Genomic DNA, 27059 nt, shown 5'->3' on the forward strand with positions numbered 1-27059 from the left:
ATGTTTTACAGCAAAGGGAAAAACACCAACTAAAGTTAAAAGATATGGCCAACGCGTAACAAAGACGATTTAAACTAACCGCAACTAATACTTATATTTAATATTCTGCACCTGCCTTATTTTATTTATGATGACTGACCATGACATTGTTCATCAGCCAGTGTTGTAGTCAAGTCACCAATTCAAGAGTCCAAGTCACTCTCGAGTCACCACTCTTCGAGTCCGAGTCCAAGTCCGAGTCACCAAGGGAGAGTCGTAGTCGAGTCCGAGTCCGAGTCCGAGTCACCCAAGGAGTGTCCGAGTCGAGTCCGAGTCATCATCACCTGTGTTCGAGTCCGAGTCCAAGTCCGAGTCACCCAAGGAGTGTCCGAGTCGAGTCCGAGTCATCATCACCTGTGTTCGAATCCGAGTCCAAGTCCGAGTCACCCAAGGAGTGTCCGAGTCGAGTCCGAGTCATCATCACCTGTGTTCGAGTCCGAGTCCAAGTCCGAGTCACCCAAGGAGTGTCCGAGTCGAGTCCGAGTCCGAGTCATCATTACCTGTGTTCGAGTCCGAGTCCAAGTCCGAGTCACCCAAGAAGAGTCCAAGTCAAGTCCGAGTCACAAGTCTTCATGTATTAATCTTAGTGGATACATGTGTTGAAATGTAGCTGCTCCTCTACATTGCTTCTATCCTGTCATGTTATACTAATCTGTCTATTGAACTGCTGTGAAGCCAGTTTGGCTACAATTCTTGTAATAGGTGCTCTACAAATATAAAGCTTATTACTAATATTAATATTATTATTATTATTATTGTAAATGACCTATAATATGTCTAACTATGTTTAAAATGAGTTACCTTTTAGAGAAGTGATTATATTTGTATGCCAATATTTTTCCTATGGTAAAGTTTTCGTTTTGCACTTTTATTTTGATAGTAATAGGATCGGGACTCTTATTTTGAAGGAACTTTTACCAGTTAAATCGGTTTACTGATGAAGATTAAGCCCCAGAAAGCACATGGCTACTTAGCATGCAAAATGACGTCATTCTGTATGTTAAGTAGCCATGTGCTTCACGTTACTCTGATGATAGTGTTCAAGACAGCCTATATGTCTGAACTCGATCCTTAGAGTAATGTGTTACGGAGCCTTCTCTTCAATATTGTTTCCACATAACGAGCATTTTGCGCTGCTCTTTTCCAATGTGGAAGCAGAATGTGTGAAAGCATACAGCACGATGCAGGGTGTGTCTCTAGACATCTTTAGACTGGAATAGCGGGACCCAGTACGTGAACTCGCCTCGCAGGTGCACACGCCAGGATAGAGGACATCAGACTCCAGAGAAAACTTGCTCGAGTCCGAGTCCAAGTCGGAGCGTCAATGTACAAGTCGAGTCAGAGTCATCGTGGGGGGAAAAATTCACGAGTCCGAGTCCAAGTCATCGTATGCCAGAATTCACAAGTCCGAGTCCGAGTCCAAGTCATCGTGCGCGAGAATTCACGAGTCCAAGTCCGAGTCACGTCAACCAGTGCGCGAGTCCGAGTCGAGTCACGAGTCCCGAAAATCGACACTGGAGTCCGACTCGAGTCCGAGTCCAAGACTCGAGTCCGAGTCCAAGACTCGAGTACTGGACTCGCACTCGAGTCCGAGTCCAGGACTCGAGTACTCCATCTCTGTCATCAGCCCAGCCCTGTGAATAATAATCCTTTAAACCTTCATAATTCATTTTATAAAAAAGGTAGATACATTTTAAAGGAATCATACAACTGAATGTGTGAATTGCACAAAACATTTCAGAGATGCGTGGGACTGCTAGCACGCGGCATACACCCATACGCAGTGTGTTGGCAGTGTGTCTGAAGGCCTCACCTCCCCAGGAGCTGGTAGTGGAGAGAGGCAGTGAAGGCTGGAACGCTGGCTGCAGGTCGAGCAGTTCAATAGCTGCCTTGGAGATGCTGGAAGAAACAAACAGGAACAGTGGGGGGGTTACACTGGTCACTTTTTGACAAAACATTAGGTTCAAGTCTGCTATTATAAAAAAGAACACGACTGCATGTTTTGCCCTAAGCGATGCTATTCTAGTGTTATTTTGCCACTATTTGCATAAACACTTCCACTTTTCATTTATTGTGCTTCATCTAGTGTTAAGGCCCAGACACACCAAACTGACACCAAAGAACACGTCCCGATGGACCCGACTGTTGCGTCTCCTCACGTCTCCTGCGTCTTGGCCAACAGTCGCACTGGAACACACCGCAAAGACTTCAGCCGACGGCCAAGTAGCACGTACGCACTGCGCATGCGTGAGTGGCAATAACTCTCCTTACCAGCAGGCGGCAGTAGTTTGTATTCGTCATTCAAAAGAGGCAACCGGAAGACAGACTGCGTGATATATACAAACTTCAGCTCTCTGAAGCAGAAAGAAACTATTCAAGCATTGTGGCTGGCAACCTGCTGCTACCACATTCCATGCATCAGTAATTATAATCCAAGATTATATTTATATACAACATCATAACACTGACAGGCAGCTGAACAGCCAATCAGAGTGATTTATTTTGCCGACAGCTCCCCGATTCGACATGTTGAATCGGGGGTGGAAGGTGTCGGCACGGCCGAAAAGACACGACGGTGCGGGACACACCAATCTAAGTAGGGCGACAGGACGCTCATCGACGGCCAGACATCTATCGACATCTATCGACGGCCGAAATCGGCTTGGTGTGTCCGGGCCTTTAGGGGTCACCCCAATATCTATGAAGTGATCAAAGTTGAATCTAATCTTGTGAAACCATTTTGAAACATGAGCCATTTACTTGAATTAAAGTTATCCTAAATTCAATTAGCAACATCAATCTACCAACATTTTGTAAAATGTCCAAACCTTGACTAATGCTCTTAAATACAACACATTTCTTAGATCTCCTTTCAGCTTTTATCTGCAGTTCTGAAACATTTGCATGAGATTGTCTGGTCTAAGATGAGATGATGGGTCCTTACCTGTTGTTGGAGCTGGGGGTGGTAAAGAGGTCGATTGTAGGGGCTGAGTTGATGGTCCCGCCCTCCTCAAAGACGGGGGAGGAGTCTGTGGTTGCTGCCACAGGGTTTTTGTGAAGCTCCTTCAGACGCTGCTCCTAACATCAGGAGGACAGTGTGAGCGAGGCAGAGGCCGATCTGTATGCAACTACACAGTCCAAACCTTTCGAAAGATTTTTCAGCATTTTGCTTTGGACTATTATCTGGTTAGACAGATTATAGTTGTAAAGCAGATGAACAGATGAACGGAAATGATAATAGAGAGAGCAAAGGGGTTAATATACAATCACAGTCACTTAACAACGGGGTCGCCCCACTGTTCCAAATCTATTAGATACGTTATGGCTTTGCATTTGATATAATTACGAGAAGAGAGTCCTAAAGACATGAATGGCACAACTGCTTCAACTTCAAGGTACAGCAAATGCCTGCAGGCCTTGTGAGCACTGATCTGAAAGAAGAGCAGAGTGAGGAGAGCTTACTTTGAGTGCTTGAAGGCGACTCTGCTCTTCGTCCAGGGCGGCCTGCTTCTCCCTCTCATCCGCTCTGGTGAAAGATATGCCGGTGTTGGCCAGGGAGGAGACGGCATTGGAGAGTGTGCTAGCCCTGAATCAAAGGACACACACAGAAAAAAGTTACAGAACTCCAGTATATCATAGCCTTAATGCATGTGAGACTTGCACACATGCATTGTTAAATCTCACCTTTTCTTCATCTCAATCCAAAGTCAACATCTATCAAGCTGCTGAAGAAAGCAGTGACTCAGTGATGCACACCTACCTGCTGGCTGCTGTCGAGTCCTTCACTTTCTTTCCCTCTAGAGAGGCCAAGTGCTGCTCCAGAGCATCAAGCAGGCTGCTGGGGGCCTAGTGTGAATGTGATTCAAACACATTAGGTTTCAAAAACTAAGGAAAACCTAATACAAGATGTCCTTTAAAAAAGAAAACACTAAAGCATGCAAAGTTATTGCCACGGGTCCACAAACACAGATACTCCCCAAAACAGAGAGAGAAAAGGTTTGTATACTCACAACAACTGTAAACTGAAAATGGAGAGAGGAAGGAAGGGAAAATACAGAAAATAAAAGGTGGCAACAGTCAAGAAATTATTAAGAAAATGTTTAGAAGAAAGCTCTCCAATTGTGGCTTTTCTGCTAAAGTTACACAGTTCTACCGAATACATAACGAACAACAGAACAGATCAGCAGGTGCCTGGCAAGGTCAGGAGACGGTGAGAGTTGGAAGCTGTTTGTCAGTGCAATAAGGAGAACATGCATGGACTGCCTAGCATGCACAGCTGGTGTTAAAACATGTCAGGCCAGGGGGGGGGTTGAGGAGGCTGTGAAAGGACAATCATAGCCACATCTCCTGCGTTCATATTATGGAGGTCACTAAAGCACACATTTAAGCCCAAAACATTATTTATGCCGTCTCAATATAACACTCACAAAGTACAGCAGTTTACATCTTAATAAGCTACTATTAGATTGGACAATAATTATGTAAGCTCTCTACCTTTCCAAATCTGAGACTTGCATACAGAGTTTGGGTGTTATGCCAGTTAGGTTTATTTGTGATTTGGTAGACCGAAGGTTTAATATATCACTCACTCAATGAGACTTTAGTGTCTTTACTGCACACAGGAAGCTTTCTTTAAATCAGTCAATAATGATTTCCCACTGAAAAACCCAATGTATGCAGTTTCAAGGCAAATACAGGCATGTCAGATTATATATACACAGCCTAAATGTATTATAAAATCATTCCACAATCTGGCAATTCTCCACTTTTTAGCTCAGAAAATCCAGTAAAAAGGAAGCGTTTTCAATTAAAGCAAATTACTTAAAGTAACAGCACAGATGCCAAAAAAAGGTTTTGCATGTAGGCTTACCTGAGACAGATCTGGTATGTCTCCTCGATCAATCCCGACTTGCTGCAGGAAGAGAAAAGATCATCAGACTTTGATGGGAAATCTGATGCGTGGCACGCTCCCTGATTGGCTGGTCTGCAGTCCTGACTTACCTCTGCTACTTTGAGGAACTCGGAGATTCTAGTCATTCGTGTGAGGAATTTTTTGTAGATGTCAAGTGCTTCTTTGCACTGGACTTTCTTCATGTCAAAGTATTTCTCTGTTAACAAGATCGACAAAAAGATTATGGGAATAATATCATTAATTCTTTTATTTCTGTTAAGTCAGTTACTTTGTGGTTTTTAAGTTTATATTTTCTAAACACAATTTATTTTCTTATGGGTACAGTATCTCTTAAGTTATATACATCAAGCAAACACGTCTCAGCAGCACCGAATTGATAAAAGGTTGTGAAATTAATCTGGTATGTATATAGATTGTTTTGATATTTGAATATTAAAGTTCCATCATATGTTCATTACTCAAACTGCAAAAATATCTGCATAGCAGTCATTTCTGTTTCACGTTTTGCAGACTATGCCTACTGAATATTATTTTCTTTCAAGAAGTTGAAACCAAGGTGTTTAGCCTCTGTAGATGCTACCCATGATAAAGAGGAGAAAGGAAAGCTTTCTGCATATTCATATTAGTATGAATTCTAAAGTCAGAATGATTCATGCCAGTCTGGCTTCAAACCCATGCACAGCACTGAAACAGCCCTTTTAAGAGTTTTTAATGATCTGCTCCTAGCCGCCGACTCAGGTAGCCCAGCTGTCTTGGTGCTGTTAGACCTGACAGCTGCCTTTGACACTGTGGACCATAGCATCCTGCTGTCACGGCTTGAACAGTCTGCTGGCATCACAGGCTCTGCCCTTGCATGGTTCAGGTCCTACCTGACAGACCGTAGCTTCTCGGTACAGCTAGGTGCCTTCTCCTCTGCCAAAGCCCCTCTTACCTGTGGGGTTCCCCAAGGCTCGATTCTGGGCCCCATCCTTTTTCTACTGTACATAGTGCCCCTAGGTTCAATACTCACAAAACATAACATTCCCTTCCACTGCTACGCCGACGATGTACAGATATATCTGCCTCTCAAAGCAAATGTCACACACTCATTACAGCAGCTGATGGACTGCTTAGCAGAGATAAAATCCTGGCTGAGCAAAAACTTCCTCAACCTCAACGAGAGCAAGACCGAGGTCATCTTTTTTGGACCGCAACCTCCAGCCTCTCCGGTTGATATTCTGGGCTCTATCAAAAAAAACATCCTCCCCTCGGTCATGAACCTTGGAGTGACATTCACCAGCACTTTTAAATTTGACAAGCAGGTCAGCACCGTAGTAAAATCCTGCTTTTTTAAAATAAGACTATTGGCCAAAACCAAGTCGTATTTATCTTTTAAAGACTTAGAAAGGGTTATTAACGCCTTTGTAACCTCGAGACTGGACTATTGTAAAGCTCTGTATGTGGGTATGGACCAGGCCTCAATCAAACGCTTACAGCTAGTCCAAAACGCTGCTGCACGTTTGCTGACTGGTCACAAAAAGCGTGACCACATCACCCCTATTCTGGCCTCACTACACTGGCTTCCAGTTCGGTTCAGAATTGATTTTAAAATCCTTTTATTTGTTTTTAAAGCCCTAAATGGGCTGGCTCCGGCCTATATAACCGAACTCCTCCAGCGCTACACCCCAGCCAGAGCTTTAAGGTCTGCTGACCAGCTGCTGCTGGTAGTGCCCAAGACCAGGCTAAAAACCCGAGGGCACCGAGCCTTCGCAGCAGCTGGCCCTAGGCTCTGGAACACTCTGCCCCTCCATGTGAGGTCGGCCCAGACCCTAGGGGTTTTTAAATCAAAACTAAAAACACACTTCTTCTCTCTGGCTTTCTAGTCAGAGCGGAGCACGACTCCTGACTATTCCGTGTGTTTTATTCTTATTTTGTTTTTTAAGTTATATCTGTTGTAATTTATTGTCGTTTATTGTGTTTTGTAGTAATGTGTTTTTATTACATGTACAGCACTTTGGCTCGACCAAAAATCGCTAAATGTGCTTTATAAATAAAACCTGATTTGATTTGATTTGATGCCAACCCAAAAGCAGGGTTTTACCCAGGAGGTTGATGATGCCTTCATTGTACGCTGCAAACAGACGGATGGCATCTTTGAACAGAAGCATGAAGGCTGCGTTGATAACACCATTTGTCAGTTCATTGGCATTGACCTGTAAGAGAGGCGGAGGCGTTGAGACTACGTCACAAAATTCACATTTTAAGTGTCAGCTAAACATTAAAGATGCCACCCTGTGCAGCAAATACTAGACACTCACGTTGAAATCGAGTAACACATCCATCTGGTTCTGGATTATTGGGATGGTCTTGAGGAGTTTCTCTGTGTTCATGGATCTCATCACGCCATCAGACCTGTGCAACGAAAAGAAAGGGAATGCTCATACAGATATCTGCGAGCATGTTCCTACTAATGAAAACCTGATTTGATAATTGAGTATTTTGAACTGTAATGGCGCGTTTCCACTACATGGCCTCGCTCGGCCCCGCTCGGTATGGCTGGGCCTCGTTAGGACTGGCTCACTTTATGGCGCATTTCCATTACAGTTTAGGAACTGGGGTAGTATCTATAGTAACGCAGTGTAGGCGGAGCCGTGACGTGATCTTCAGAGAACCCCAGAAAAACAACACAGCCGTTAGCTGTTAGCACTCAGAGCTCACAGCTCCTCATATCTGTTCAGAAACTAGACAAAAGTTAAACAAGTACAAACCACAGACTGTCTGTGTCATGGTGAATACAGTCGCTGCTTTATTTATGTCTGTATAGGCCGTTGTTGTGAGTGTGGACGGTCGGAGCATATACTGCGTTAGCTTAGCCAATCTCCATTTAGAAAACAAGCATTTTAAAAGGTTTTTCCCCTGCCGTCTGTCTGCAGACTTGACAAAGCATTAATTCATGGTTTTTACTAACCGGTATCAGTATGTTGTTACTTCGGCATCATTTTGAAACGTGTATTACAATTAAATCACGGTCAAATATGTCCATCTTGTTGTAGTTGTAGCCCCCTTGCCAGCGATTCTCTCTCTAGTTTAGCATACTCAGCCTCGTTGTCTCTGGCCCTAGACCCACGATTTTATGAGGCCAGAAAAACTGTGAATTAGGACCCGCCGGCCGGTACTAGGCCAAGTGGAAACGCAACCAAAGACGGGCCGCTGACGTCACAGCCCTCTTAAACCGTGCTCTGCACTGTAGTGGAAACGCGCCATAAGAGGACATGGCTGCATTAGAGTCATAGAGCATAATGAGGAGTGTTAGTGAAGAGCTGTGTTTGACAGGACAGAGTGAAAACTAAAGTAATAGATGCTAAATAAACAGTATTCGGCTTTAAGACAGGACCCCCCATCCTCAATGGAGTTGTAGAAGATATCTGTTTAGCTTTTGCAACTCTTAACAAAATTGATATGAAGTATTTTAAAGGAATACAACCACTGCAATGTTCTGTTTGCGTATCACTCAGCCCTGCCTGTGCTGATCTCCTTGCTGGTTTCACGTTCCTGGAACATAACATGATGATGCTCTGTGGCTCAGGGGCAACATCACACACAGCCCAGACTGTTACAGGGAAAGCTTCTCACCCTCTTTTCACTTTAGTGAAGTCAAAAGCGACTTGTCTGTAGGACACAGCCTTCTCGTTCAGGTAGCGGCTACACCTCCTGATGAACGTCGACATATCATATCCTGCATTCAAAACAAAACAAGTGAGGGGTTATGATTATTGTCACGACACAATCAATAAATATTCAAACGTGTATTGTTGCATAGTGTGTACAGTGTTGGCAACATACCTTGTAGGCCACTTTTGTCCAGAAAATTGCTGAGGTTGAACAGTGTGTTCCTTGAAGCCAGATACTGTATAAATCTCTGCAAATAGACAGAATGAGGAACTCTATAGGTTACATACTGAGAAGTGCAAACGAGTATTACAAAGTGTGAAACACTTTTACCAAAGAAAAAACTATTTAACATTAACAAAAACAAATGAACAAGATGCGAAACACTTTTACAAAGCTAGAGACACATTTACATTTTATAAAACAAAATTACATTTTATTAAGAAAAAATTACATTAGCGAAACACTTTTATGAGAACTGAGACAAATTTACAAGTCCCGAAACACTTTAACATTTGCCGAAACACTTTAACAAACTAGAGAATCAAACCGGAAAGGGAATGTCCATCATACCGGAAGTGACGTGCAAGTGATTGAGACAAACTTAAGTTTGTTTTGGCGGAAAGACCACCGGTACCTATGGACGGTATAAGTGTGTTTATGGTCGTTAAACATGTTTGGTCCATTTTGTGGAAACCACCTGGGCCAAGTGACACGGTTTTGCTCATCACGATATACTTTCTCGTGCGCACAAGAAAGTTACCGGTTCGCCAAGTAGGAAGTGGAGCTGTGCCTTTTACGCACCGCCTTCGCTGTGTTTACCTTCATTAGAACAGCTAAAGAACGACTGCATGCTGCTACGTTTTAACCACACACACCTCTACACACACATCACACTGCCCGATTATTCCCCCTATTACTCGTTTTATGAAGGAGATGTCCGGTCACCAAGGCGCACGAAGTGTGTGTGTGTGTGTGTGTGTGTGTGTGTGTGTGTGTGTGTGTGTGTGTGTGTGTGTGTTCGGTGTGTCCGACACCGGCATTTGTTTTCAAATGACCATGAACAGTAATTTACACACATCTGGCCAATTCCATGGGTATATGTGTGTTCCCAAATGAAATAAATGTGTTTAATCTTAATCTCGATGTAGTGCTCAGTGCTGTCGCAGTGCACCGGAACGAACGACACTATCATAATATCTTCTGAAAACAAATGCCAGTATCACACACATACACACACACACACACACCCTGGTGACCGGACATCTCCTTCATAAAACTAATAATAAGGCATAATAATCGGGCAGTTCGAAGGCGGTGCGTAAAAGGCACAGCTCCACTTCCTACTTGGTCGAACCGGTAACTTTCTTGTGCGCACGAGAAAGTATATCGTGATGAGCAAAACCGTGTCACTTGGCCCAGGTGGTTTCCACAAAACGGACCAAACATGTTTAACGACCATAAACACACTTATACCGTCCATAGGTACAGGTGGTCTTTCCGCCAAAACAAACTTAAGTTTGTCTCAATCACTTGCACGTCACTTCCGGTATGATGGACATTCCCTTTCCGGTTTGATTCTCTAGTTTGTTAATAAAGTGTTTCGGCAAATGTTAAAGTGTTTCGGGACTTGTGAATTTGTCTCAGTTCTTGTAAAAGTGTTTCGCTAATGTAATTTTGTTTTATAAAATGTAAATTTGTCTCAAGCTTTGTTGAAGTGTTTCACACTTTGTAATTCTCGTTTGAACTTCTCAGCCACTGTAGTTATATAACTGTTAAGCAATGAAGAGTGTCACTCTGTTAACTAGAGCATGTAGCATGATACTTTGAGATAATAATAATCTCATACACTGTAAAATGAAAATACAGTTTATTTCCATCCAATTCAGGAAATGTGGAGAACAGCTGTAGGTGCTGACCTCATTGCCGTAGACCATCAGATGGTGTGTGGCGGTGAGGGACTTGAACACCACAACCCAGCTGGTGTTGGTGGTCCTCTCGAACAGGGTGTCAGCCAGCTGAGGGATGTTCACATTCATCTCATTTGTGCACTGAATTAAATCTGAGGAAGGAGAAAGAAATGAAGAGGGGACAAAAATGTACAGTGTTACAGCAAAAAGTGGCAAAGCAGGTAAACAAGGGCATGCAATAATAAACAATAAGCTTAACTAATTAAATATAGAGAAGAAAAGCACACATTAGGTATAATAGAATAAAAATAAAGACAAATAACTTAATGAGACAGGCAACTTATTAGGTGTTGAGACATTAACCTCTTAAGCCCTGAGCCTGTTTTTCAGGTCTCAGGCTCGAAAATGACATTCCCAGAACAAATGACCATATCTTCCCTTCTAAAAGGGTTAAATTAATAATCTTTTTTCTCAAAGTAATGATAAACCTGTGAGTTGGATGTAGAAAAGTCAGAATCAATCGAGATGTTTTTTATTTTAAAGAAAATTCAGATTTTACATAGTAAAAAACTGTAAATTATAGTGTCCGTCCAAAAATTCTTTTTTACTTATAGTGAAAACTACCCTTGGAAGATGGTAAGGTAGACTAAAAGCTTTAGGAATCCAAAGTACAACATATAATAAGTACCCTGTATCAAGATTGATACAAAACAAGTGACATTTGACCTTTTTAGAGAGATTTAGCCAAAAACACTCCACCTCTGAGGTGATTTGGGTGCAAATTGTTTTTTTTTCATATCTCTGGAACCCATCGATTTTGATGGTTGACACCTCTTTCTGACCGTTAGAGCCAATAGAATAGAAGGGGGAGTCCCCCACACACACTCATTGTGAAACAAAAAGGTGGGGGCTTTGCGCATGTAATTTTGCATTAGAGTGAAGCTACAGTCTAGCTCTGACATCTAGAAACGGAAAAGCATGGATTATCCGTCTGTTTGCTCATGGATTATCAGAAATCATTTCAAAGGGACACAGACACATTGGATTAACCTATGGATTAACTTCAGCAGCGTTTTTATCGTTTTAATGCCATTGAAGACCACTTTGGAGAGACTAGAGACAAGGTAACCATGTTAGCATTTTTAGCTACCTAGCGTCACCTGTTTTGATGTCTGTTTTTGTTTATAACATCGCAAATTCGTATAATTCAGTGATAATGAGGGTACCCATCGATTCTGTGTCACCTCACGATGTGAATCAAGTGTCTATATTGCACATTGCGATATGTGTTTATCGCACAGTCTGTAATGTATCCTCATGTCCTTTATCTCTTCCTTTTCATAACAACATGGTAACTACAATCAATGAGTCAGAGTTCAGGTATACAGAGACCGTTACTGTTACTTTCCATTTTTGTGCAAGGAAAATAAACGTGCCCTCTTTCAGCCCTTCATCACACTAACGCTGAAAGAGCACGAACACTTTTAAAAAGCTTCCAGAGACTGCTGAACACTTAAATATGTATATATTTTTTTATTTAAAGTTGTTCATCCTTTCAATTCAAGAAGGCCTTTGGACCCCCCCTAAAGCGCTTTGGAGATCTAGGGGACTTGAACCCCAGGTTGGGAAGCACTGTTTGTCATGGTTTTGGATTTGTTGTTTTCATTTTCCACCTTTTTTATTTTGAAATGTTTTCCTCCTTGTGTCTTGTCTCGTCCTACTTCCTGTGTTTGCCTTCCTGTCGTTAGTTTCCCTGGTGTGTCTGTCTGATTGTGTTCACCTGTTGCCCTTGTGTTTCTGCCTCCCCTCCCCTGCCCAGCTGTGTCTTGTCCTGTGATTACCCTTCTGTGTATTTAGTCTTGTATTTCCCCTGTGCTCCATGTCTGTTCGTCGTCTTTCCATGTCCATGATACCTTGTCCTTGTTCCCTGCCTCGCCTATGCTCGTCTTTGCTAGTCCATGTCTCCTGCCTGTTCCCGCCTGTAAGTTTGTTCCTGTCTGTCGTGCTCCCCAGTTTTGTTTTTGTTAATTAGTTTCTTGTTTTTCATGTCTTCGGCTTTTTTTGGAATAAAGCTCGCTTTTTGTTACCAAACCTTTTTGTTAACCAAACCTTTTTGTATTCTTTTACTGCACTTGGGTCCTATTTTCCCCAACCTTGACAGTGTTCAGATATGATCAAACTTTGACGTGGGAAGTATTTATTTTGCCCTCTTCTAAAAAAATAACATGACAAACTATTGAGGATGATTCCAGTTATCCAATATTCCTATCCATGAGAGGCCAAAGGAGAGGCTTGGCAGACGGAGTAAATAAATATTTATGTGAATATTAGATTTGAGGGCCGATTAATGATCCTCTCCAGGCCGACAGTTTGCTCATTATATGACATTCAGAGCAACGTGGTTTTACTATAGATTCAAATTATATTTAAAAAGTTCAAGTTTAAGAGGCCACCAAAGTTGGACTTAGGATAATAGTAAGGTTTTTAAGTTTTAAACAGTTCCAGAAATGACTGTCACAATCTGTCCAACCGTCTCACTCTGCACAGTGATGAACCACAGAAGTAACGTAGTCCAGGTTAACCGTTGAGTATGGGGCCGGGCTACATGCGTGGTCCATGAATCCTCCTCAGTGTTTGTTGAAAGCTACACAAAAGGCTTTCTGCTTTTTACATACACAATAGGCCACACATGTGACAACAAAGGCCCTTTCAGATGTGACTGAAATGGATGTGGGGAGTTCAAACTTTATCTGCTGGTGTTCCTGAAGTTTGCCTTCTGAAATGCAAATCACAACAGCCAGCAGCTCCTGATCATCGGACAGACACGATACAGAACAATAAATGCACCATGGGTAGTTAAGCTTGTTGAGTGCTACAACTGAGAAGCCGTAACTTGAGTTCAGCCATTTCTGTTGAGCACTGCTAGCACTACAGTTTGTATCTGAGTCGGAACAATGTGGGACACATGTGGAACCAGGAACAACAAGTTACCTATAACTCCAGGTCATTAGAAATCTGCAATTTCAATGTTGCCGAAATAAAATGATGATGTGATATTGTATGAAGTAAAAAAATCAGTTTATTCTGCTGAACAAGTTCAAAAAGAGTCATGTTCCCAAAGGGTTAGAGACCAGAGCCTTGTTCTATTTCATCCTTACTGACCGCCAGAGGCGGTGCTTTAGCACTGGATATCTTCTGTCTCGCGCATGCGTAGGTCGAATATTTATATCAACAAAGTCACGTGTGACCTCGTATGACCCCGGAAGGCATAAGTTCCGGTGTTGTCAACGAGTTCAGTTCTTTTTCATCTTCTCGCTGCGCAGGTTACTACTTTTTGAGTAGAAGCCAAGCTAGCTTATTGAAAATTCGATTCTAGCTCATCGCTACCTGTAGCCTTGCGATCGTCTCGATCGGAGCTGCGGGCTAGAAAAACACTCGCCCTCCAAAGGCTGCAACGAGCTGTCCGCCCTCCCAAGGGAGGGGACCGCGGTGTTCACCGCTCGGACCCCAGGAGCTCCGGACCGGTAAAGAGCGGACGCTCCTGCACGTCAGCCGGTGAGATCGCTACCATTTATCGCTGATTGTGCTACCTATTCTCAAGCTAATGAGATAATTGTGTACAAGTTAGCCGAGGGCTCTTGCTAATTTGTTACTGCGCTAGTGAAGGGAGCGTCTCCGCCCCCCTTTCACTGCATACATTTGGTTCCTTGCCTGTTCTATCGTCCAGTTAGCTGAGTGTTTTCGTTCAAGCTAACTGTTACGGCGCGTCTCCGCCCCCCTCTCACCGCATACATTTGTTTCCTTACCTGTTCTATCGTCCAGTTAGCTGAGTGTTTTCGTTCAAGCTAACTGTTACGGCGCTAGTGAAGAGTGTCTTCGCTCCCCTCTCACAGCTCACAATTAGTTCCTGTTCTATCCTCCAGTTAGCTGAGTGCTCTCGCTCAAAGCTAACTTGCTACAGCGCTAGTGAGGAGAGTGTCTTCGCTCCCCTCTCACGGCGCACAATTGGTTATTTTATTTAATCGTTTATTTGACAGGGACAATGCACTGTAATGAACACTTAAAACATTTAAATGTGTCAAGCATAACAGTGCCAGATTTAGCTTTGAGCTACTTTCCATAAAACATTTAAGGAAATTACATTTTACAAACATGGTAAAAAACAAAATACATGATATGCAAAGAGTGGCAACGACATATAAAGTGCATCCATCCTCCAGTTAACTGAGTGCTCTCGCTCAAAGTTAACTTGCTACAGCGCTAGTGAAGAGAGTGTTTCCGCTCAATGCGAATATTCGCTTCGCTCTAATCGCTCCTATCGCATCGCTCTAAACGCTCGAGTTTCACCGCGGCTGCCAGCTGTGTTTACTCGCATCATTCAAACAAGACGCGCTGGCTCGGGAGCTACAACTACAACAAAATGAACATATTTTACCGTGATTAAATTGTAATACACGTTTCTAAATGATGCCGAAGTAACAACATACTGATACCGGTTAGTAAAAACTATGAATTAATGCTTTGACAAGTCTGCAGACAAGACGGCAGGCAAAAAACCTTTTAAAATGCTTGTTTTCTGAATGAAGATCGGGTCGACCAGGCTAAGCTAACGTTGTATATGCTCATTCCATACTCATAACAACGGCCTACAGACATAAATAAACCAGCGACTGTATTCACCATGGCACAGACAGTCTGTGGTTTGTACTTGTTTAACTTATGTCCAGTTTCTGAACAGATATGAGGAGCTGTGAGCTCTGTGTGCTAACTGCTAACAGCCAACGGCTAACGGCTGATGTTTTCTGGTTGAACGTCAGTGACGGCAGGCTGAGATCCTCACCGCTGATTGGCTTCTGCGAGAACGCGCCACGTGAATTTGACGCTCGAGTTGAAAAAATTGAACTCTCGCGTTTGAGGCGGCACCGTTCAATCGCTTCAATCGCGCCGTCGGAGCGAATTTGCGTCTGTCCGCGTCTCTGCATTGACTTTACATGTAATCGCGCCGCCCCCAAACATGGCATCGCGTCCGGTGTGAACGCACCATAAGTCTCCGTCCCTCTTAATTGCCCAGCTGTTACATGCTGTTGACTGGGTTGAGCTCCCGTGTGGCAATTTGAGAATGTGTCAAGGTAACAGTTTGTAAAATGGCCATTGTTTGGAATTCACACGAAATACAACAACTTCCCTAAATGTATAACTGAAACAAAACTGAAACTGCTAAAAGCCAAAGCAAACATCCTCTTAATGGGCAGCTTTTCTAAAACACTTTGTACTTGCGCAATTATTTCCAATGACAAGTATTAGCACAGCTCTTGGAAAATACTACCTTAAAGGTAGGGTAGGTGAGTTTGAGAAACCGGCTCGAGATCGCTAGAATTTGAAAATACACAACCGGAAAAAATCTGCCACTTCCTTACAGAGCCCCTCCTCCAACACACACGAACGCGCACATGACCAATGAGGGCACGAGATAAGTTTGTGCACAGATGGAAGGCTGACAGGCAGGTAGGCCATCCAGTTATTTTAGCCGGGCCGGCTAAAATGATTGGTCGTGCTTTTTACAGTATTACGGCTTCCACAGATGACATTTTTTTATGGATTTTTTGTCAAAGCACTTAAGATATTCATTGCTATCAGGATGTTAAGAGCATTCCATGGAATATAACAAAAAGTGTATCTCGAGCCGGTTTCTCAAACTTACCTACCCTACCTTTAAAGTCTTCTGTCAGCAAAAATGAACGGGGGACTACGTCGGGTCGATGATCGTGTTGCTTTTAATCATACGAAGCCAGATTAAATTAAATAACGACTTCTCCAACCTTATACTTTTCTCCAGAGTGCCGTGGTTCATTGTTTATTAATGTGTTTCAGCGGCATTTACCGACCGCTGCAGTGCTGGCTGCTCTTCCACGGGAGTTTATTCTCCCGTTAGCTCCGGGTTAGCTCACACGGCTCTAAAGTATTCACTGTCTGACTGTCACACAAGCAGCTGATTCATATCCCCAGTTCCCCTTAAGTGAATGTGTGTCAGTCTGAATTGACGCTGTTTGGCATCACAACGCTGTTATGAAAGTTTCTCTGGTATAACATGGGTGATGTTAGCATAGCAACCGAAGCTAAACGGACTACTTGCTAAGCCGTTTTCTACAGGCACATTTTACCGGCGTATTTTTCATTATGATTCTACTTGTGATAGTCGGACATGACAACCTGTGCAGCCCATGTATTGATTCCATCCGATAGCTGCTATAATACAAAACAAAACGTCTGCCTGCTCTCCACAATGATCAATAACAGCGAACGGATGGTCAAAGTAAGGTACAAATAAACAGAATCACACGAAGCCTGGTTAGTGTTGCCTGACTTTATAAAGTGTGTTTTTTTTTTATAAATGTGTGGTTGCCTTCTAGTCACTTTGCTCAGCGCTACTGCTTGGAGGCAGGCATGACGAGACTCTTCAGTCAACCCATGTTCAGGGGAGGTGGGTTTAGTTTCCTGCACACCTCGACGTAAGAGAGACGTAAGCGACGCCGCCTCTAGCTCCGAAGCTCTTGCCTCTAGACCGACAATTTTTTGGAGCTGGAACTGAACCGCATTCCGGAGCTAAGAGGCGGTGCCGCTGCGGTGTGAACAGGAAAAACCGGTACTTTTCAGGCTCCAGCTCCGAGCCGGAGCTGAGAACGCGTTGGTGTGAAAGGGGCATCTGTGAATCATGCTGCACATGCAGGTGCAAATACAATTGCCAAAGCAATAACATCAACTCACATTTTTAACATTTCAAACTTTGCAATAAACCCTTTAGCAAAAATACTAAATACAATTTTGATGGCCTTTAAATCTTCTGCTTGCACATTTTACCGTTAATGTAACAGTTCATCATCTTGCACTGCATGTATGCCCACAACTTTTTTTAGACCTCCAACATTTCTATAAACCCAGATTCTTGTGCTCACACACAGACTCACAGCCTCGCCGCGTCTCTCCGTCTCAGGCTGAGAAATCCGCGGAGCTGCAGCTGAGAAAAGATTGAGTGTGTGTGTGTGTGAGGAAGACGTAACATAACGGCTCCGCGGATTGGTCCATTTGGACCAATTGGGTATGGTTACGTCACCATACCCAGGAAGAAAAAAATGGAAAATGAAAAATCTCCGACGAGGCGTTTTGGGGCAGCATAGACAGGTATTTTCTGTGTTAGAGTTTTACTCGCTACAGGGTGTACTTTGAGGGTTTTTGACTCTGCAGACCGTTTACATGCAGAAAAAGCTACATAACACACAAGGGGACGGGTAATAACCGGAAAAGCATGACATGGGACCTTTAAATAATTGTTTGCCCTACAGGTCATACAATTCCATTAGGCAAAAGCAAATGTTGCCAACAGAGAACCGGCTGAAATTGTTGCCACAATCCAGCCATCAAACTCAAAACAGGTGGGATGTGAATGATCTCTTTCAAAGCATCACAGTTTCATTCCATACAGTTTTGCATGTAGGCCAGGGTGTGGGAGATTGTCAGAACATAAGCATTCACTCACTCCAGACATTTGCTTCAACATGACTTGCTTTCAGTAAAACATATTTCATAAAATATGTACACCCAGTCAATGTATAAACACATTTTAATAAACAAACTGACTAGTTTGGGTTTTAAAGAGAGCACTCCGAGTAGTTCATAAAAATCTCTATTATAAATGCTCTTTTAATATGACAATGGAAATAAACACATAGCGACCGCACACCTATCAGCTGAGCACACTGCTTGCCAAACCCTCTGCACCCTGTAACAGGAAGTGGTGCAAATGTCTTGTTGGAGCTCTTGCCTGTAATAAAGCTCCAATCATCAAGCCCTATCACACATGCAGCATTTGAACAACATCATGGTCTTAAATAAATGCAAATCAAGTATTAGATACAATATGTTTTGTGTTGACTAATCTTAATATTTAACATCAAGTTGTTACTCCACTTGTATTTCACATCTGCCTCAAAAAAAAATCCCAACATGGGCGAAATTATGTCTTCAGCATTCCATTACTTTTCCATTTCAATAGTTACAAAATAACACCAACAATGGCCTTCTACTCTGGACGTCTTCCTTTAATGTTTTACCGACTAAAGCGGGAGGAGAGGCAGAAGGGAGAGAAATTATAAATGATGTGAATAGAGCAGGGCAGCCATGAAAAAAGCACCTCACCTTTCAAATTACAGAGTGTGTGCCATGAACACATCGGAGCCTACAGCTTCTCAATAACTGACACAACAGAACATCATAGAGGACTTCATATGTCTACAAATCTTATGGGAATTTCCACTTGAATCAGGATTGTTATGCTTGTACCAAAGGTCAACAGCCACTGCTGACTTCATATATTCAATACCTCATGGAAGACCTTTGAGCCTTTAACAGCAGGGTGTAATGAACTTTACATAAAGGCAAATAACCTGGACACAAATGATCACTGTCATGCAACTATTCAACAGCAACACAGTGGAGGAAACACTACACAGTGAAAACTGTGGAGCGACAAACACCAGCGGTCCAAAAGTATGTAGTTAGTGCCAGGGTATAGACTCCTCAAAAGCAAGTAGGAGTACATTTAGTCTCAGAAGTGATTTCATACTAACTTTAACAAACACACAAGTCAATCAACTGAGACTTGCAGCAGATCTTGATTTGTTCACCCTCAACCCAAAGACTCTCCTAAGTTATGTGACTGAGTTTGTATAGCATGGAGGTGTTAAAGAATGTGAACTGTGATTTAGCACAAACTGTGTAAGGGGGGGGGGGCTTCAGTTCAGCAGTTCCACATATCACCTGGAGGTCTCCAATCAGCAGGTCACTGGGAAATGGCTTCATTACTACCTACTCCATCAGCTGATAGTGACGTTATTCAAAAACCTACATGTTCCAACAACAAACAGGGCACTTTAGGTTCAAACCAGGCCTAAAAGGTCATGGAAGTGAATCCCCCTGGAAACAAGGGGCTGTCAGTGATATGCAATATACTGTCGATTGCGGAGCGGTTGATATAACAGAAGAGAGCACTGTAATGAAACTGACATTACCATAGACTGCATATGCATCACAATAATCTAAGCTCATGGATCATACATCTATTCAAACTAAGTGACAACAAAATAGTCAAAAATATATTTCTGTGAAATACAGGCATATTGTGGAGAATATTACAGTATATACCATGTATTCAACAGGTTGGCTTACTGTATTCAAATTAAACTGTGATGACCAAAAGGGTCAGAAAGTGCAAAGACTTTGTGAACAATTCAAAAGTCAACCCTCTAAAACTAAAAGAGCTGGCTGAATCCCTTATAAAGATCAGCTCAATACAAAAGTAACCTTACTCTGGAAGAGGATAATAATGCTGTGGTGGTTGTTGTGACCCTGCTCATTTTTTTATTAACTATTATGCTCTTGACTAAGCTGTACACATTCACAACCCCATGGCCATTCCTGACATTAGTACAATATCAACAGGCAGTGGAACTGCCACACACATAAAATAATATATAACTGCTAATATACTACTGAGCTCTAAGTGATTCAAGTCATAATACAATCATGTATGTGTGCCCTTATTATGCTAAACAAAAACAAAAACAAAACTTTACTTGTATGTGTGCTTCCTTTATCTCGCCAACCCTATCAACCAAATACTTCACACTTGGCATGTGTGTTGCTGAGGAGCCAAGGGAGTGCAGTGATGTGTGTAAATGTATTTGGATCAGTGGTTCTGTGAAAAACTGAGAAAACCTGGTCCACCCAGCGGGACTTTGGTTAATGCTAAGCTGTAAACATTTAAATACATTACAATCAACACAAGAGCAAGACCCCATCTCCAAACAGCCACTGCAGGACGACGGTATGTTTTCTTTCACAAAAGATTGCTTATTGTGCTTTTCTTGGAATATTTGATCAAATGAAGATGTTTGAGTGTGTGGTTAACATAGTAGACCTTCATCTGTACCGCTACGGTGCCTGGAAAGGCCAGTAACCATCTCTACGCGTGTCGGTCAGTCTCAACCCACTTTTTCAAAAGCCTTCAATATACCTGGGGAAAACATTTCATGGGGCTTTTCCTTGACTTTATTGAGGCCAGAACATTTTAACGAGTGCCTTTGCAACGATACTGAATCGACTGGTTGGGACAAGTGGTCGTCCAGCACCGGAAGGTCGGTGCTTTAATCCCCTGCTTCTGCAGTCAACATGTTGCGGTGTCCTTGGGCGAGATACTGAACCCTAAATATCTCCCAATGGAGCCAATGCCTGTGAATGTGAGCTCCTGGGCAGGTGCACCTTGTATGGCAGCCTCTGCCTCGGTGTGAATAGTGAATGCTGACTGAAGTGCTTTATAAATGCAGTCCATTTACCATTATGTGTAGTATGTAGTGTTGCCACCGTAAATGTGTGCACTAGTATTACTTCAATGTGACACTGTACTATGTGACACTGCACTAGTATTACATGTGAGTCTTTCTGTGTAATCTAAATAGCAAATTGAACTATTTGGATTACTTGCGTATGGACAATGCCCAGGATAATAATGTGTCTGTCAGGAAAAAGTGGTATATATATATATTATTTGTTTTGTTGTTGTTATAAGTTACATTGTTTTAGCATTACGAAGAATCCAAGCGGCTAACATTGAACCAGTGTAATTTGCAAACTGCCTGTCAGTCTGCAAATTAATGATACAACTCAGCATGTCTTTGAATCGGATGTAAAAAAGGCGAATCAGCTGTGCAGTCACGTTACACTCTTATGGTACGGTTAGCGTTAGGTTACATGTGCAGGCCTTACTGCCAACACACACCATTAGGGTTCCGAAGTTCAGTTCAAATACATACTCAGAGCAATTGTAATACAACAGTAAAAGCTGTATTAATAAAGAATAAACGGCATACTTACAATCCAAATGTTTCTTCTTCGGCCCCATTACTTCATGTGTGGTCGCCTTGCACACAGTCTTGGATATGGCGGAGCCGGTGACACTGTGCTGGGCGGCGGTGATCCGGTCTGTGATGCTCTGTCCAGACATCCTACCGCAGGGAAACCGGCACCTGTACACAAACGGTTCCTAACCCAGCGGGACAGGGTGGCTTTGTTAACGGTGTGGGTCTCCAAAGGTTCTGAGCCGCCTGACAACACTGAGACAGACACAGAGCAGAGAATGAGACGAAGGCAGGCAGATGCCGCTGGTAGACTAGCGGGTTAGCAAACTAACGGGAGACAGACTCCCACACGACTTCAGTTTCAGACGGACTGGACCGGCAGAACCCCTCCACACGGTGAAATACCAACCCGGTCTTAGAATCGCTCCCTCGCGTCTGCTGGCTCCTCTTCCCGTACAAGTCTTCCTCACATACCGTTACGTTAGGTAGACAGAATACAAATAGATGTTACTTCCGGACTTAGTTTTCCATAATAAAAGCTCCATTGTGAAAAATGTAAGAAAAGAGATGACAAACTTTAAAAATTCTTAAATGTTATTCTTTATGTTCTATATCTTAATAAAAACAACAATCATTTTTATTCAAAAAATAGTATGTTTATTTGTATATAAATATAAAGTACACACTTTGTGATGTTGGTGGTCTGCTACAAATTCAGTCCCCAACGATGCTTCCCTACAATCAGGCTCGGTACCAGTACAAGGCCTAATGTGTGGTAAAGGCAAACAGACGGTGTAAACGGGTCATCATTTTATGCAAAACTTCGGGAATACGGTTAGTTCGATGCCTTATTTTGGAGTCCACTTGTATAACTTCCTGTCATGTCATCATGTGTCCAGCTTGATTGAGCTCTCGTTCTCGCTGACTTGGTTCCCACGCTGAACTCCGGCCAGTATGTTACACCCCGCTGCTGGGGTTTCAATCGTCGTTTAAATGGACTTGGGGTTTTAAAGCAAAAAAATTGCGAGTTTATTTCCTGGTCATTCCTAATCTCTCATTACTTTAAAAAAGAAACGCTACCTACAAGTGCATCTAAAGCAGGGTTGCCAACTTTGGGTACCTGGCTGGAGTGAGATTTTCATATCATGGGTTTAATTCGGTTTAATTACACATATGCGCACGAAATGACTGCTATCGTGTCAGCAGCGGGACCTTAGCATATAGGATATATATACAATATATACAAATACACAATAATGGACACAGACTATAAAGGGCACACAGTTTCATTCACTAATGAAAGTCAAACATGTTTGTTTCCACTGTTTTATTGTGTGCCTGTCGCGATAAGCAATTAATTGACTTATCGTACGATAAATAAAAATGAACTCGATAACTTTTCTGACCTCGATAAATTGCCATTTACATGAGGATGTGACAAGCAGTTTGAAAGGATGTACTTGAATAATTATTATATATTATCATTATGTCAGTGGTCTAAAATGGTCATACAACGGTGCCGACAATATTATCGCTTATCGCAATAATTTCCGGGAAAATGTATCCAACAAAATTAATTATCGTGAGAGGCCTATACATGAAACACACACACACAAACAAATCTACAGACTTACTCCAAACTGCCAAATATATTAATTAACACACTCTCACTCTCATACACTCTTTGACTCTATTTTGGCCTAGTAGAACAATAAGCAGCAGACTTTTACTTTTTTATCATTTCTACTGGATCTTAGATCTGCGCATGCGCTTCAGAGTATTTTTGTTGGGTAATCTATGGTAGGGCTAACCCTTGTGGTGGGGCTCAAGTCAGTATTTGCAATGTAATTACATACATACATCCCCCCGACAGTGAAACGCCACGCGTGAGGTTTAGATTATTTCCCTGTCTCAATCCCAATTGAACTGTATGAAATAAAAAGGCACATTTGTCTTGTAGGAAATAAAAAGGGCGACCTGGAGCCAATCCTGCAATTTCCCCACAAGTGAAAGAGTTGACATGCTGAAGACCCAACCCCTGCAGGGGGGTCTGGGGGGATTCTCCCCAGGAGAATTTTTTAAATACTAACATAAAATACACATTCTGGTACTCTCTTGAGAAGAAAAATAAATAAATCTATTACTACACATTTAAAAAAATGAATGCCATATTAGTTTTGTGTTACTTTGTTCTGAAAGCTGAACCTGCTGCTCCTCACAGAAGAGGCTGTGTGAATTACTTTACATTGTGGATAAGGGTGGATAGCCCCCATTGTTCTGTGTGTCAAAATGAAAGACAGCCCACACACCTATCAATCATCAAACCGTGGGGTCTTATTTCATTACGTGTTGATTTCTATCAACACGTAATGTTGTATCGATGTATATAGAGATGTACTACCGCAAAAGTATTCTCCGTCGGGACTTCCTGCAACAACACCACGCCGTTATCGTGATTCTGATTGGCCAGAAGACATTATCAAAGATGTTCTATTGAGAAGACGATCACTACGTGACAAAAGTTTTCAAAACCGTTTCTAGTCTTCGTATTCTTATTTTTGGCGTGAGAATAGTTTGGGCAGCGTGAGAGCGTGAGATTGAGAGTGAAAGCGTGTGTCACACGCCAGATGCGTGAGAGTTGGCAACCCTGATCTAAAGACAGGCTCCTGCGCAGGGCCGCCCCTCCCTACAGGCTGATCACGCAGACTGCGTGGGGCCTCACCAGGGGCGGACTGGGACAACAATTCAGCCCTGGAAACTGACCCAGTCCGGCCACATAAAATGTCAAATGTTAGAAATCCGCTGTTTATTATTTAAAGTTTTACGTCCGATTCGCTCTTTTTTCCCTCTCTCTACACAGCTCCAGTTTGGGCATTGGCCTGTCATCAGATTTAATTTTTAGTTGCTGCTGTAGAGGAAGTTTAGTAAAATTATTTTTGATGAAACCCTCCATAATTGCACTTGCTTCAGTTGCTTGCTACTTTATAAGGGCGGTGATGACAGTTACAGTACGAACTGAAGTTGAGGCAAGGGAAGCCAGCCGCCTCTGGATTGGCTTTAGCATGGCCCTGACCAATCACAGGTTGGCAGGGGCATGACGTGAGCCTCATCTGATTGGTCAATCCCTCAATTTTTTCAAGGTAAACCAATTTCGGCTAGCCTCCTCTCGCAACAGTTCTGCGTTTCCACTTGGCCTAGTACCGGCCGGTGGGTCCTAATTCACAGTTTTTCTGGCCTCATAAAATCGTGGGTCTAGGGCCAGAGACAACGAGGCTGAGTCGGGCTGAGTATGCTAAACTAGAGAGAGAATCGCTGGCAAGGGGGCTACAACTACAACAAGATGGACATATTTGACCGTGATTTAATTGTAATACACGTTTCAAAATGATGCCGAAGTAACAACATACTGATACCGGTTAGTAAAAACCATGAATTAATGCTTTGACAAGTCTGCAGACAGACGGCAGGCGAAAAACCTTTTAAAATGCGTGTTTTCTAAATGGAGATTGGCTAAGCTAACGCAGTATATGCTCCGACCGTCCACACTCACAACAACGGCCTATACAGACATAAATAAAGCAGCGACTGTATTCACCATGACACAGGCAGTCTGTGGTTTGTACTTGTTTAACTTTTGTCTAGTTTCTGAACAGATATGAGGAGCTGTGAGCTCTGAGTGCTAACGGCTAACGGCTGTGTTGTTTTTCTGGGGTTCTCATTGAAGATGACGTCACGGCTCCGCCTACACTGCGTTACTATAGATACTACCCCAGTTCCTAAACTGTAATGGAAATGCGCCATAAAGTGAGACAGTCCTAACGAGGCCTAGCCATACCGAGCGAGGCCGAGCGAGGCCGTGTAGTGGAAACGCGCCATAATCCCTTCTCTTCGTGTGGCCGGTCTTTTTTCTTCTTCGTGTGTGATTATTTGACAGATAAGAACCACACAACTGCATTAGCGGCCGCTGTCGCCCTCTGTCGGCCGTCAGCGCAACTTAAATGATGACGTTAAACAATTTTCTTTTAAAGGGCCGGCCGGCCGGCCGTCAACGGCCCTTGACGAGCGGCCGTTCTGTGGTTCTCCAGATTCTACAGATGGCCAGTCCGCCCCTGGGCCTCACCTGTGTCCAAATGGCGGTACTGCAACTTCCGTATCAGTCCGTGATGTCCCTGGGCCCTGTAAATCGTTGGATAATTTTTTTTTTAACCAAATAAACTACCCAGTATGAACATTTGTATAGCCCTTATTAAAAACAGTAGGTCCTCAAGTTGTATTATGTGCTAATAACGTTATTCTGAGAGTTATTTTCCTCTGCATTAAAAATGCGCATTGAGTGGGAGCTCGGGGGGCGGGGCTTAAGGGGCAACTCAACTGCACAGCACTAGAGATGGCAAATCCGGATCATTTTACAGACTCAGGGTCTTCTGAGTCAGTCATTGAAGAGATCCGGATCATACGAGTCATTTGAGTCATATGAGTCAGCATCACCAAGAGGGTAGAAATCCTATTGGTGAAACCGAAAAGTTGTTGCATTTCACGAGCATATTATTATTCCATATATTTTGAATATATATATATATATTTGTATATATATATATATAATATCTGCATGTATATTTTCTATTTCGACATGTATATTTTATATTTTATATTTTATTTTATTTTTATTTCTATTCTTGTATATTTTGTAGTTTTGTTTTATTGTAAAATGCCTTATGCTGCTGTAACAACAACAATTTCCCAATTTGGGATCAATAAAGTACTATCTATCTATCTATCTATTAAACTGACGTTATATTAACCTCCGCTACACAGTGTATTTTGCTTTAATAAAAAATGTTGATCACAAAAAAAAGGGTTATTTTGCGATTTGGCAAATCTGAGTCTGCTGTTGACTCGTGCATGAGGACGAGTCTGCTGGATCTCTGGATCTGCTGCTATATACGGCTCCGAGTCCGCACGAGTCTGCTCTGCTGTGTGTTGCACACACAGTGAGTCAGGATTTGCGAATCCGAGTCTGCTGTGGACTCGTGCATGACGGACGAGTCTGCTGGATCTCTGGATCTGCTGCTATATGGTTACGGCTCCGAGTCCGCACGAGTCTGATCCGCTGTGTGTTGCAGCGAGTCAGGATTTGCGAATCTGCGAATCTGCGAATCCGAGTCTGCTGTGTGGACTCGTGCATGACGACAAGTCTGCTGGATCTCTGGATCTGCTGCTATACGGTTACGGCTCCGAGTCCGCACGAGTCTGATCCGCTGTGTGTTGCAGCGAGTCAGGATTTGCGAATCTGCGAATCTGCGAGTCTGCTGTTGGAGCCGTCGGCTCCTCTGAGTCCCCACGAGTCTGCAGGAAGTTTCACTGATCCGCGTCCCCTCCCCTGAGCCAAACGATCACTTCTGGCAGCTATCCTGTGACTGTATACTTGCTAAAGGGTAGGTAGATGGACTTGGGGTACGTTGTAATGTGATTTTACATGTTATAAAGAGAGTAGCGAGTGACGCAATTTATAGTTTTAATTTGTACGTCACACCAAGTGTGGGACTCAAGGACTCGGGTTAATGGAGAGGGGAGACTCGTCATGACCAGCTCATTTCTAGGATCCGGGTTAATGATCCGGATGAATCAGGACTCGCCCAT

General features: G+C 42.9%; 1 protein-coding gene across 10 annotated transcripts in view; it reads right to left on the reverse strand.

The window, feature by feature from the left end:
* The window catches only part of picalma (phosphatidylinositol binding clathrin assembly protein a), a 42395-nt gene extending 20484 nt beyond the window's left edge, over window positions 1-21911 (reverse strand). For 3 of the 10 annotated variants that reach the window (XM_034117314.1, XM_034117313.1, XM_034117312.1), the window contains exons 1-12: window positions 21436-21894; window positions 10519-10661; window positions 8774-8849; window positions 8564-8666; window positions 7249-7342; window positions 7032-7143; window positions 5041-5147; window positions 4910-4951; window positions 3800-3885; window positions 3502-3625; window positions 2984-3117; window positions 1853-1938 (exon numbers count right to left, since the gene is read on the reverse strand). In XM_034117314.1, coding sequence (XP_033973205.1) covers window positions 1853-1938; window positions 2984-3117; window positions 3502-3625; window positions 3800-3885; window positions 4910-4951; window positions 5041-5147; window positions 7032-7143; window positions 7249-7342; window positions 8564-8666; window positions 8774-8849; window positions 10519-10661; window positions 21436-21565 — 1237 coding nt within the window. In that variant the 5' untranslated portion in view covers window positions 21566-21894. Of the gene's footprint in view, window positions 1-1852; window positions 1939-2983; window positions 3118-3501; window positions 3626-3799; window positions 3886-4909; window positions 4952-5040; window positions 5148-7031; window positions 7144-7248; window positions 7343-8563; window positions 8667-8773; window positions 8850-10518; window positions 10662-21435 lie in introns of all 10 variants that reach the window. The other 7 variants (XM_034117311.1, XM_034117309.1, XM_034117308.1 and 4 more) reach the window with 6 other exon arrangements.
* Window positions 21912-27059: the final 5148 nt, after the last annotated feature.

This window comes from Trematomus bernacchii, unplaced genomic scaffold, assembly GCF_902827165.1.
Source record: "Trematomus bernacchii unplaced genomic scaffold, fTreBer1.1, whole genome shotgun sequence".
NCBI lineage: Eukaryota > Metazoa > Chordata > Actinopteri > Perciformes > Nototheniidae > Trematomus > Trematomus bernacchii.